We start from the raw sequence: 13,317 nt of genomic DNA, 5'->3' as shown, positions 1-13,317 counted from the left end.
CTGCTTACACAGGGCAGGGCTTCCACTCCTGTGCCCACTTGGATCCCTGCCCAGACTCACCGAAACCTCCTGCATTTCAGCAGTAGGAGAGAGGCAGATTTAAGAGGCTCAGAGTGCCAAGCAGATATGGGAGATTATTTCAACTTCATAGTTTCCCAGTGCTACACACACACTCCTTGAAGAAATCCCTTAAAACTGTCTGCTTCCAAATAACCTATACACATCACTGGCCCCAAAGAAGACCCATGATGAAAGGGCCTTACAAAACCAATCCTCACATTTCAGCCGGCCGAGCCAAGACAAACAGAGCACAGCTTTAGCCTGGGAGCGAGCGTGGCTCGCAGTGCCCATTGTTGCTCTATCCAGAGAGTGATTCACCCTCCCCAGGGCTGTGCCTTGCCTCCGCACGTTTCGCAAGGCTCTGCCTTTATAACAGCGTGGTGCTGCACGCAGCGACTCCTGGCAGATTGCTGGGCTGCCTGCAGAGCGGGGAGGCAGCAGCTAATCCTCCTAAGGATGATTTTCCTCTTGCAGTATTTCTTCCTGCTGGCCACAGACCTAGTGCTGGCCATGACCCTTTCCTGCCTCTTTTATGCCTTCGCGTGCGTGTCCATCGCGCTGCTGACCTGCTGCGTTATCGTCTTCTCCTTCGGCACCGCGGAGAGGAGCGCCCACGTGAAAGGGAGAGCAATTGTAATTCTTGTGTCCAACAGCTCCATTGGGAGGATGTTTGCGAGGAACCTGGACAGAGCAGGATTCGGGGTGTCTGCTGCACACTGGTCTGCTCCAGAGGAGAGGACAGTGACAGAAGAGTGCTCGTTGAACAAGGAGGTAGCCCAGCTGCACCTGACTGAAGATGAGTATCAGAAGACAGTGAAAACCTTCATAGAAAGCCACTTATCCCTGAAAGGTAACTTCTAGGGCAAACTTGTGGATTGTGCCTACTGTAGAAATTAAAATGCACAGGATTGTGAGATCGTAGTTTGGCAAATGAGGAAGGCAGGAACGCTTTAGCAAATGCTAATAACACTCTAACTGCAATGCATTTTGTTGTGCAAAACAAAAATTTTGCTTTTTCCAGAGGAAAGAGCCTGCTTTGGTGGCTGTGAAAGGCCCCAGCAGACCCCAGTCCCTGAAGGAAGGCAAAGTAGGCCAAGGAAGGAGGGGGAGAAGGTCCTATCAAGGCACAGAGGGCTGGACTTGCTGTGAGAAGAAAACACAGAAATGAACAATGGGGAGCAAAGCCCAGACAGTGACCTGAGGTGATGGAACGTGTCTGACCTTTAACCTCTTCTGGACTACAAAGGAACTCAACTGAGCTCCCTCTTGACTTCTTGGCTGCTGTGGGATTCCTAAGAGTCAGGCCAGAGCTTTGTGTGGCAGGCTGGGACAGTGTCCCTGAGCCATGCTGCCATTGTTTCTGTGGGAATACAGGCAGCCTGCAGAGCTCACCTGGGACAGCAGGGACAAGTGTCCTGCCCAGGGCAGGGCTGTAAGCACTGCTGGGCAATCTGCCCAGCCCTTCCCAGCTCAAGGTGCCAGTGGGAAGGCTGGCTCATGCCCTGCTGAGCATGAGGAGGGGATCCCAGCACACCCTGCTGGGATCCAGGAGTCCCTGTCCCCACAGCCATCCTTTTACACCTCTTGGGAGTGACAGAGAACTCAGCCTCAGCAATCAGGGCTGTACCCTCATTGCCCTCAGGGTTACAAGGGAAGAGGCCAACCCAAGGGCCCTCTGAGCTGCAAAGCTCTCTCCTTCCCCATACCGCCTCCCTCCTTCTCCATCTCCATCCCTCTCCTCCTTGCTCCCTCTCTGTGGTGTCTCCAAGGCTCCCTTTGGGCTCTCCCCAGGGCAGCCTCTGCTCGCTCACACCGAGCTGGGATCTCAGAGAGCACCCCATCTCCCCAGGCCAAGTGAGAGCCTTGGTACTGCTGCCCAGCACTGCAGAGGAAGGCCCCTGGCAGGTCAGAGCAGGCAGCAGGAAGCCTCCCACCCTGCGGACGCCCTCGGAGGGGCAGTAGGGACCCCCATGCTGTGCCTGCTGCTGCCTGCAGCTGCTCAGGACAGCTCCCTCACAGTGCCCTTCTCCTCAGAAGCACCCAGCACACCAGCAGTGCCTCTGCAACTCTGCACGGGCCAGGATGCATCCCCAAGTCACTGCCTGCCTGCAGGCTCCACAAGGGGCTCCCTGCACCCCAGCAGTGGCTTTCAGACCGAGTGCTCAGCTGCCTGCATGAGCATTTAGGCTCCTTTACCCCAGGAAAATTACTCTGGTGAAACCTTCTCGTGTGGACAAGGCCTAAAAGCTCCCCTAGCTGAGTATCAGCATAATCCTGCTCTGGAAATGAACAGCAGAGGCTTTCTTATCCAGTAATGATCTGTGGGAGCTGGTGATGTCTGTGGGCCTGTGCTGCTCTAATTGAATGAGGCTCCAGCACAGTGATACCTGTCTTTTTTTGCTCTTGACTAGTTTGCTCCCCCTGCTAGTTAAAGGCTTTTGCAGGTGTCATGTTGTTTTGGCAGGGTGATCTGTCATAGGATCCGTGAGGTTTTACATTTAGGATCTCCTGCATAATATTCACATCACAAATGTGGATGTTGAAATGTATTTCCCAAGTCCTGACCCAATTGCATGGCAGATCAAAGCAGTAAGTTGGGAGGGGAAAAATAAAGAAAAATAAGAGAAAAATAAAAAAGATAAAGAAAACCTCACTGTTTGCTTGGGTTTCTTTATTAACAGTTTTGAGTGAGTGCTGATATTCATTTTGCAAAATTTACTGTGGTATTTTTGGCATGGGTTAAGTGAACATGAACACTCACCACCAACTGACTAATAACAAAAGAATTTAAACCAAATCTAGAGCCTATATTGGTGGGTCCCCACATGCAGTTTGGTCAGCAGGATCTGGACAAGGGCAGGAGAAGAGTTAGTGCTGTAGGGCAGAACCATTTCACAATCATTGCTATTTAAAAACTTCTCGTATGCACTTTGTGTGTGCAATTTTTAGTTCCTAAAGAAAGGAACCTTTGCTAGTTTTTAAATCAATTTTGGTCTTTTTTTTTTTAATTACTTGGTCCCTATAGGACATTTCTACCATTGTATCTTTGCTATTGTTAATAAAAATATACTTGTTCTATATAATCAAATCTTTTGAAATTCATCCTAATTACCTTTCAAGGTAACACAGTGAAGACAAAATCCCCCAGTCATGGTTCCTTCTAGAATTAAAATACTTATGACAGCTAAGAAAATCTACTTTTCATTCTAGTACAGGCCCAGAACCCAAATTTTCAGGAAGGCTAGCACCTTTTTTTTTGCAGTGACTGTACAAGTTAATAAGATGCTACTGGGCCTAAGGAGAATGTAACAAAGACACAGAGAAATGCAAGCCAGCCCCCTTCCAAATTCTTCCTTTGCTGTGTGATAGCTTAGCTTGGTTCGTAGAAAGCCTTTGGTTCTTCTGGCTTTTAGCCTTTGGTGCCTTTAGATCAGATATTCAAACTTTCTCTGTGACCAAGAGGTCAAAGAGACAGAGGGAAAAAGATGAGAGAAGGAGTTTTATTGCTCACCTCCAGTAGCTGAGCCTGTACTATCAGATACTGCAAGAGCCCCTGGCATCATGTCCAAGTCCTCTGTGATCTGCTGCTTGAGAAACTGCTGTGCTGTGCTGCTCTTTGGGCAGGGTGCCTGGAATGCTGGCAATTGCCTCACCAATTTCAGCACTGACTGCAGGGAGGGTGGGGTAGGGCAAGGAGGAAAGAAAGTAGAGCCGGGCAAGACCCAACAGACAGCATCCTGACCTGACTCAGAGAGTTCAGGCAAGCAGAGTGCTCGCCTGTTACCTGCTGGAGCCCCTGCTGTCACAGCTCCTCGGGGTTCCCCTGGTCACACACAACAGTCACAGGGCTAGGCAAAACCAGCACTGGCTGTGCCACAGGATCACACAGCCCTTTGGCTTGGGAGGGGCCTTAAAGGCCAACCCCAATGGGCAGGGACGCCTTCCACTAGACCTGGCTGCTCCAAGCCCATCCAGCCTGGCCCTGAACACTTCCAGGGATGGGCATTGTCTGTAATCTCTCAGGGTCCTGCAGGAGACATGATCCTTGATGTGAGCAATGCCTCACACTGGAGCAGCCTCCTCAGTTCGTTCAGATCTCTGCCATGCTGTAGCTGCTTACAAGAGTTCTGTTGGTTTTCACTGGGTCAGAATTTAATTTCTTGTACCTGGATCTCAGATATGACCTGACAGCTGCTGGACTCTTTGGTGCTTACCACCTTCCCTCTGTCCCTTTCTCTCAAACAAGGACAATAACTTCTACACAAACAGAGAAATAACTGCTGCAAATTAATAACATTAATTCCTAAATCCCGTTAGGACCTGTGTCTGAAACACTCTCTCACCACCCCACTGCACCATGTAGTTTCAGACCAGTAGCAAATGCATGTTCCAAGCCTTGCTCTGCAGCCTCCAAAGGGCCTGGAAAGAGCTGCCTGAGCAGACAGCTAGGCCAGTGGGAGACACTGGACTGTCATCCTTGGCCATCTGCTCCCATCTCCATGTTGCTGTAGGCAAAGCAGCTCTCATGACCTCTCCCTAAGTGAGTGCAGATCACCTTATCATTGGATCAGTTTAAATAGGTGTGCTAAGCCGTGTTAATGCAGCTCATTACTCTCCTCTGTGCACCGTGGGACACTGAAGCCATCTCTGTGAGCAGGGCTGGGAGGGCAGGCACGCCAGCCTGGGCAGGCACAGCTGATCCTGGCCAGGAGGGTGCCAGCAGCTGCAGGGACCTGCTCAAGGACAGGCTGGCCCAGCTGATCCTGGCCAGGAGGGTGCCAGCAGCTGCTCAAGGACAGGCTGGGCCAGCTGATCCTGGCCAGGAGGGTGCCAGCAGCTGCAGGGACCTGCTCAAGGACAGGCTGGCACAGCTGATCCTGGCCAGGAGGGTGCCAGCAGCTGCTCAAGGACAGGCTGGCACAGCTGATCCTGGCCAGGAGGGTGCCAGCAGCTGCTCAAGGACAGGCTGGCACAGCTGATCCTGGCCAGGAGGGTGCCAGCAGCTGCTCAAGGACAGGCTGGCACAGCTGATCCTGGCCAGGAGGGTGCCAGCAGCTGCTCAAGGACAGGCTGGCCCAGCTGATCCTGGCCAGGAGGGTGCCAGCAGCTGCTCAAGAACAGGCTGGCACAGCTGCACGCAGCAGTGGCTGCTGAGGCTCCCATGCAGCTTCCACCTGTCCCAAAGGTCAGGCTGCTTTTGCACTTCTGCTGTGCAGCAGGTAGCAGTGGTAGATGCTCTCCAGGTACTTCCCCTTTCCTTGCACCTCTCCTTCAGCATTCCCAGGCTTTAGTTTGCCACAGTTTGGTCCAGGAAGGCTCTCTTGGGATAGGGACCCAGAAAGGAAGACCCTACAGTGAGCCTGAACAGGAGACAGAGGCATTGGCACTGCTGCCTTGTGTGGTGTTCACACTGTAGAAACTCTCCTGCTTCCTAAGGATGCCAGTGTGGTTGATCAGGTTATAGCATTAGAAGGTAACCCTTACACTGTCCATGCTGTGCTTTCCTTAGGATAAAGGCAAGGCTATTCCTACACTCAGAGCAGAGAGAAAGCTCAGCTTTGGAACAGCCTAGCTCAGTGCATGGCACGAGCAGCCGTTCCCACAGCTGCAGAGATGGATTGAACAGATGCAATAATCATTGGCTGCAATAAACTACAAGGGAGTAGGAATGAATAAAGCAAACAAAATCATACACTCATGCAATTTTAAAGAGTACTACATTATTTAACTTCACTCAGCTACAACAACTGCAGGCCACCTTGGATAAATCAGCCCATTTTCCAAGCTGTAAATGACCACGTTTGGACTTACAAATGAAATGAATAATTTTTGCAGCTCTGCTTTTGTACCTTTCATGGGGGTTATCCAGAAGTTTTTGAAAAACTGGCTTGCAATTATATTGCCTTCCTGTCTCTTGGGGATTTATCAAAACAAGAGAAGCACTTTGATACAGCAGCATCAGGGCTATGAAACAATCCAGAGAGAGAAAATAGAGCTCATTCTGAAACTATAGGCTGGGAGGAGTTATTTATTTTCAGACGAAGGGGAGCTCCCCAGTCAAAGCATCTTTTTAAAAATAGGAATCTGTGTCATCTAGAGTCAAGGTGTCTTTTTCTTTTTCCAAATGGAGCCCTGCATCCAGTAACTCTGGGCATTTTATGGGAGGCCAATTCTCACTTCCTAAAAGCAGTTTGTAATTCTCCTGTTCCAACAGACAAGTTCTCCAAGCAAGGATCACCCAGGCCATGCACATAGAACCTCCTGATTAAAGTGTTGCACAAGCCAGAAAAGCTGCAGCAACACTTCCCCTCTGTCCCCATCCCTCCCTCAGTGCCAGTGGGCAGAGCCCATTTGGGTTCCAAACCTCCATCCCAAAGCTTTGCTCCTTGGTGGCCAGAGGACCACTGCTTGCAAACCAAGACCTTTAAGCCATCCTTAGAAGTGCCTGCTGGTCTGCCCTGCGTTAAAAAGAGGGTTATTTGTCTGGGTGCATTCAGAACACACTGCCATGCTCACCACTTATGCCAGCCACGAGTACAATATGGAAAGAGGAGGAGGTGAAAGAGCCACGCACTGCCAAGGCCCTTTTTATCTTTCTTCCAAATTTTCTGTTTGCAGACAGGAACAGAAGGGGATCATTTCCCAAAAAGAAACCAAACAAAGCCCAGGCAGTTGGATACTTATGTTAGACTGGCTTCTAAATTCTGCCAGGAGCCATTTTTAGCATCCTAAAACAGCACCCTCTTCACACTGCCCCCGCTGAGCTCATGTGAATTTTAGTCCTAAACCATAAGTTTTTCTTACAACAACCCCTAGACAAGAGTTTGATTTCCAGGCTGCATCAATCATTAAACCACACAAGACTGAAGAGTATTTTTAGAGATTGCCAAAAAGATATCTATATTTATGATATGTCATTCTTTAAACAAGTGATCAACTGATTTTCTCACAACTGCAGTGGCAGGATTGGAGATCCTGCAAAGTAAAATAAACCCAAAAGTATCTGGGAAGCAATTTATTTATCACTTATGCATGATCCTAAGCTAATCTCTGATTCTGGAAGTCATTGGAAATCATCACAGGTGTAACATAACCTTTACACTGATTTAAGAACTTTCCAGACAAGAGCTTAGCTTTGCAGCTTGGAGATGTTATCTTTCATTAACCAGAGCTGGACAGCTTCTGACCAGAAAATGGTTTTGAAAAGTACCAGGACTGAAGCCCAAAGAGTTGGACAGATCTGTGTCTTTTCCAAATACTGCAGTTTGTCAAAGTGTGTGTGTGCACCTGGATGCTTTTACTCTACCTCAGTCCTTCTGAAAAGTTTTCTAGAGGTCTGTTTTAACAGGGAAAGGGAATCAAGGGAGAGAAAATATTTCTGCAGCTCTGCTTTCCCATATTACAGTGTTTGGAGACAGAAACCTGCTGAACAGTTCTTCCACATATGCTCAGAGATTTAATTTGAATTATGTGGTAAAACTGAATGTGCATAAAAATGGACCACTTCTGTATATGATAATTAAATACTTCCCTGATACAAATAAATTATCTTTGTGATTACACAATGTCTGAGTAGATTATTTATTTTAAATCTACTCTTTTCATATTGCCCATTTAACAGACTGTTTTCCCAACACTTATGCTGCAAACTCCAAGGTAACACACAAGGATTGGGTGGCATTTTCAGCAGGAAAAGGGGGACAAGAGCAAACTCTCATGTGGAGTTCTCCTTGCAGCAGGACAGAGCACTTGGCCAGGTCTATGGTCAGCTCAGCCCCTGGAGCTTTGCTTTGGCACTGCACGGATCCTCTGCTTTCCTGGGGAGGCCCGGAGGGGAAAAGTCTGCCAGGGACAGCCTGAGGCACTAAAGCTCTCAGAAATCCCAACACAGAGCTGAATTTGACCTCTTGGTAGGCTGACTTAGTAATACTGACTTCAAAAAACATGGCATCAGTTTAGGCCAGGCAACCATCTGCCGCCAGAGGATTAAAAATCAACCTGTTTTTCACATCTATTGAATTATAAATGCATGCGGTGAAAACATTTTAGACTGGATGCTTCATTATCATTAGTCAAATAATTTGTTCTATGTCATCAAAAAAAAAAAAAAAAAAAAAAAAAAAAAAAAAGGAGTACCTTCCTTCTGTTCTTAGGTGCTTTTTCCTGGTCTCTAGAACTATATTTATTCTTAAGTATTCACTCCTCTGGTTTGGTCAAATAGCTCAAAATCTATGAGCTGTCTGATAAGGAATTACCCTGCCACGCAGCACAAATTTCTAACCCCTGACTGGATGTGAGTAACTTTTAAAACCAACAGACTGAGGCACAACAAATAGTTATTTTCAATACTGAACAGTATTCATATTTCCCCCCATGAAAACACTTCTCACCAGAGAACCCTTCCAAGTGGTTAATCCATGCACCTGTATGTGTCTAGCACACCTGGCTGCTTCTCTCATTCACTTTTCCCTCTAGATCTCATCTGATTTCCATTCTGCCTGGTCCTCAGTGTAGACACTTAACAGACACCACAGAAGTCCATTTAAACCTTAGAGTAGAGCCAAAATAAAGTAGCCCAGAAAGTTTTTGATTTTTCTAATCTGTTCTGGATCTGAACTGCTCTTCTCCTGGGGGAGTCCAGGTACCTGTACTTCATTACAGCCTTGTTTTGCCCACTCCCATTTTAACTGGCCATTGTTATATTAACCGGGATGCCACCAATCTACAGCTAAAATTCCTTTCAGGTCACTTGCCTTCCCTTTGGCCACCTTTGTGGTTTCATGTTAAAAATACTAAAAATGCATTTTCTCTCTGTTGTTGCGACCCAAGACTTGCACAAAATCAGAAAGCTTTTAGTCCTCATCAGAGATTTGAATTTCCATCCTGTTTTAAATTATGGAGGGCACATTTTCCAATGAATAAACACACTGATGGAAAATTCCCAAGCATTTCCCATAACCATGCACACAGCATTAACTAATTTACCATGTATCAAACTACAAAGGGAGGGACCAGGTCCTTCTTATCCATCCATTCAAGGACAGCAGACTCCAGTGTTATTTAGATAAGGTCCAGAAAATAAAAATACAGGCAGAAAGATGAGAATAAATTACAACCTAAAAATAAAAAAAAAAGTCTACAACAATACAACAGAAGCCAAGCCCCCAGATGTTTGGGTGCCAGAAAGAGAGGTGACAGGAGGAACGCTCCCATCATCCCTTTGCTCTCAGCAGACCTTTATTCATGGCACCAGCTCCAGGGCACAGATCACGTCTGTGTGCGTCACTCGTGTGCACACTGATGCACAACAGGTCGATGCACTGACTCTGCCACTCAGCCATGGCAGCAGGTGACAGCAGACCTGACTCCCAGCTCTGCTTTCTGAGAGCAGCCAGGCCAAGTGCTGAGAAGGACAATCCTTGGCCAGGAAAAAGTCACCTGCAGCTTTTACTGGGCTCTTGCTAGAACACTAGGGAGGTGTTTTCCTTCACACCTAGTCCTGGCTCTCTCTCACAAGGCCTTTCCTCAAGCAGGAAGGCACTGTCTCCTCCAACAGCACCCAGCCTTCCCCCTCTCCCATGGATGCACTGTCTGGAGACAGCCTGGAGCAGCCACCAGGTTTTATAGAAATATGGCTCCTGGGCAGACACTGCATTCTTAGGGGTCAGAGCCCTGTGGCTTCTATTTTGAAGTTACACAAGCAAACAGAACAAAATCCGCTCTCAAACACTATTCACTACAGCACAGACAGAAATGCCCCAGTTCTGATTCATTTTGTTCTACAGAGTAAAAAACTTCTGTACCTGAATATGCCCCCATATGATATTTGGATGTAATGGCTTGGCATTACAAAGGGAGTAAGTGCCTTAAAGAGAACAGGTCTCATTCAGTGATGGTTTCTAATAAGTGAAATTCGATTTTTCCTCGTGCATATTTCTTGCAAAATACTTCCCTTGCTGTGCTTCTAAGAAAAGCAATTTGCTAACGTTTGTCTGATCATAAAATGGATTTGACCTTCTGCAAATACTCTGACTTCCCAGTGGGCTGCTGAGCTTTCTGAAGTGCATTAGGTTGTTCACAGAACACAGCTTTCTCTTATTCTGGATAGCCTCTTCGTATAACTGATGGAAACACTGCCAAAGCTTTTGCAAAAATAACTTCAAGGAGCTGATAAAAAAAAAAAATCTGAAATTCCAAGGGAATAGGTACTCCACATTTTAGTGGACACTAAAGGGAGGAATAGCTACCTTAGAACCAGCTCTGTTCCTAATGCTGGGAGTCTTGCACACTATGGCCCCTCCTTGCCAGCAGGGACTGCTGCTGCTGAGCTCGTTACCCACGGGTTTTTAATGAGAATGAGTTACAAGAGGCAAGATTCCATCTGTGGCTGCTGTGTCTTTGGAGAAACATGCCCAGGTAGCTGGGGAATGCTCTGGGTGAGCTGGCTGAGCTCACAGCCTGTTGGTCTGCTCTGGTTTGGTTGGCAGGCATGTACGGGAAGATGAGGAAGCCGTGCATCCTGCTCTGGGATGAAGGGGCTCCGGACACGCGCGGGGTGCCTGACACAGAACCCTCCTGGGAGGGCAGGAAGGCTCCCAAGGCTGCCCGCAGGAACTGCTTACTGCAGACAGGTACAGCTCACACCCTGCCCTTCACTGACAAGGTCTGCACCTGGGGAAAGCGTCTCTGTACAGCCTGTACAGGCCTTTTCTCTCAATATTCTTTCTAACATTTCAAAACAAAGCCCTTGATTGTGGCCACTTCCCACCAGACAGCTTAAAGTGTGGGTTTAAAGGTTTTAGCTAATATTCTGGAAAAGTGCTGCTCTTTCAGACTGGACTTTAAAACAAGACTACCTGGGTAGGACCGAGCCAACGTGTACGAAATGAGCTCTGCAAAGCTCCCAGTGTCCCAGGGACCAGCTGAGCTCCCTCCTCCTGACACAGCAAATAAAACCCTGTGGCTCCCATCAGCAAAATGCAGTTCAGTAACTGGCAGCACCGGGCCCTTATCAGATGGCAGAAATTCTCCTCTGGTTTGCTCCTCCTGTGGAAAATACTGCTGCTTTAGCATCCACTTGGAAGAGCTGTGTTGTCAGTTGTTTGCAGGAAGGAAGACTTCCTGATTAGAAATAACCCTCTAATTAAAGCATGGCTTTATTTATGTCATATTCATTTGTAGTTACTTATTCAGTTGTAAATGACAAGCAATAATATTTAATTTTAGCTGTGTGTGAAACCTCCTCTGTGAGACTGCCACCATTGAAAGGTGTTCTCCTGGCCTGTACAAGCCTCCACAACACAGGCAGGTTCTGGCCCTGGGGAAGGGATGGCTCTGGCTGTGGTGTCCCAATGCACTTCGTATAAGAGCAGTAACAAAAATAAAAATGTAAGAGCAGGCAGCTAAATACTCCTTCATGAAATAGCAGGAAAAAGTAGGCATCTCCTCCTTTCCCAATGATAAGTATTAGATGTGGAATATGTGCCAGAAAGATGAGGTAAACAATCAAGAAATACCCAAGTACCTCCAGGGTGGTCACTCTGGGAATCCAAAGCCCATAGAGGCTGTGCTAAAAAAGCTTTTTTTGATGCATTAATGTTATCTTTAGCTATTGAGTTAGTGATTGAAACATTGTCATTTTTCTATTTGCAGCCCTCTGCATCTCAGTCCTCTGTCACCCACTGACCTGTGCCCTGACGCTCCTGAAGAGGGGCCCACAGCTGCTGGTGCCTCTGCTCAAGTCCAAAAACTGACAGGTGAGGCAGCACCCTCCCAGCTCAGTTACCTGCCAGAGGGAAGCAGCACCTCCTGTACCTCTGCTGGGGCAGGGAGGGGGTCCCAGGTGGCGGGAGAGGAGGACAGCCCAGGAGCAGCCTTGGGCAGCACAGTGACACCCCAGGGACGCTGCCCCTCTGTGCCAGTGTGGCCCTGAGGAGTCCAGCCCTGGGCACAGCAGTACCCTCACATCAGCAGCAGACACAACACCAGCCAGCTCAGCCTCCAGCACCAAGAGCATTTACTGCTCTCCAGCACCTCCCTGGATTTTAGGATGCACAATGTCACCCTTAAAGGGCAACCCCCCAAATATCCTGAATCTGTGACTGCTGGATCATCTCTCCCCAGCTCCTGTATTCTCACTGCTGCAGGCTCTGAAGGCCCTTGAACTCCCTTTAATCCAGCACATGGCTGGAAGAGCAATCAAAATGGTGTTCCCCAACATCCCTGCTTGAAAGGAAGCACCCAGAGCACCCTATGATTCTCTGGCCCAGGCTTTAGGACAGGAGAGAAAACAGAAAAAAATTTAAAACCAGAAAATAAAAAGCTAGACAGTTCATGATATGACCTGCCAGTGTCCCCAGTGGGCACTCTAATCTTTTCTTGCTAGAGGCCAGGGGGTTCCTGGCTCTCCACCCAACACTGCTGCAGGTGCCTGGTTCTCAGTAGCATCTTTACCCTGCTGGGTGTTGGATCAGGGCCACGGAGCAGGCTCTGCTGCTGCAGGGGGCACAGAGCTGGGTGCAGCCTGTGTCACCCGTGCCCGCTGCAGCAGCTGGGCTGAGGCAGCACGTGCAGCAGCAGGAGAGAACCCAGGGAAATGAGCAAGCAGCACCAAAGAGCTAAAACTCTCCTGCTGTCTTCCAGCCAGCAAGGAAACCCACGGAGCACTACACACTGCCACTGTCACACCACATGGAAAAAGGAGCAGAGCTGGGATCAGAAGTGACAAACTCCTTGCAGCACGGGATTATGAGCAGTGACTTCAATCGCAAGCCAACAAAAAACCGTGGATGAAGACAGAAAACACCTTCAGAACCATGACCCAGGTCATGGTTCTCCCAACTCCCTTGCAAGTCTAATCTGTAAGGAAGAGAACCCCAAGACGCTGAAATTTTGGGTTGTTCTTTACAATGCCATACTGTGCACACAGAGGAAAAATCATCTGAGGTGCAAGGAAATAAAGGAAGAATTCTGCTGGGAAGCAAAATGCTAGGGCTTGGCTTTCATTATCTAAAGCCACAACTCAGAACTGCCTGACTGATGATAAGAGATGTCACCCTCCCAGGGAGCTGGATCCAGGGAGGAAAAGGAAAGCTTTCAAAACAGCTCCTGTAAGACATTAAACCAGCTTAATATCAAATCATACTGAAAATAAACATTTTAATTCTGTAACATCAAAGCACTGAGAGAGAACATGCTAAAGCAGAAAATTCCTGAATTATAAGCTGGAGGTTTTAGTCTTTACACATTTGGCAAATA

At 47.9% G+C, this 13,317-nt stretch overlaps 1 protein-coding gene across 3 annotated transcripts; it reads left to right on the top strand.

Moving 5' to 3' along the window:
• Positions 1-434: 434 nt before the first annotated feature.
• LOC108962547 (uncharacterized) lies at positions 435-12,862 on the top strand. 3 transcript variants are annotated; one of them, XM_018918051.3, is made up of 4 exons: positions 435-910; positions 10,548-10,691; positions 11,713-11,816; positions 12,707-12,862. In XM_018918051.3, exons 1-3 carry the CDS (start codon positions 517-519, stop codon positions 11,811-11,813), a joined length of 639 nt encoding a protein of 212 aa, XP_018773596.2. In that variant the 5' UTR covers positions 435-516; the 3' UTR covers positions 11,814-11,816; positions 12,707-12,862. The 3 variants fall into 3 exon arrangements, with proteins under 3 accessions (XP_018773596.2, XP_018773595.2, XP_018773597.2); XM_018918050.3 differs by having other exon boundaries at positions 12,703-12,862; XM_018918052.3 differs by lacking the exons at positions 10,548-10,691; positions 11,713-11,816; positions 12,707-12,862 and adding an exon at positions 1,082-2,713 and having other exon boundaries at positions 436-910.
• Positions 12,863-13,317: the final 455 nt, after the last annotated feature.

This window comes from Serinus canaria, chromosome 3, assembly GCF_022539315.1.
Source record: "Serinus canaria isolate serCan28SL12 chromosome 3, serCan2020, whole genome shotgun sequence".
Taxonomy (NCBI): domain Eukaryota; kingdom Metazoa; phylum Chordata; class Aves; order Passeriformes; family Fringillidae; genus Serinus; species Serinus canaria.
This window is presented reverse-complemented; position numbering and strand designations above follow the sequence as displayed.

What these genes read in the sequence shown, in the direction of transcription:
- LOC108962547 (XM_018918051.3), top strand. Translation starts at nt 517, where the DNA reads ATGATTTTCCTCTTGCAGTATTTCTTCCTGCTGGCCACAGACCTAGTG. An exon ending in AAGCCACTTATCCCTGAAAG is followed by an intron (nt 911 to 10,547) that starts GTAACTTCTAGG and finishes TTTGGTTGGCAG; the next exon opens with GCATGTACGGGAAGATGAGG. An exon ending in GAACTGCTTACTGCAGACAG is followed by an intron (nt 10,692 to 11,712) that starts GTACAGCTCACA and finishes TTCTATTTGCAG; the next exon opens with CCCTCTGCATCTCAGTCCTC.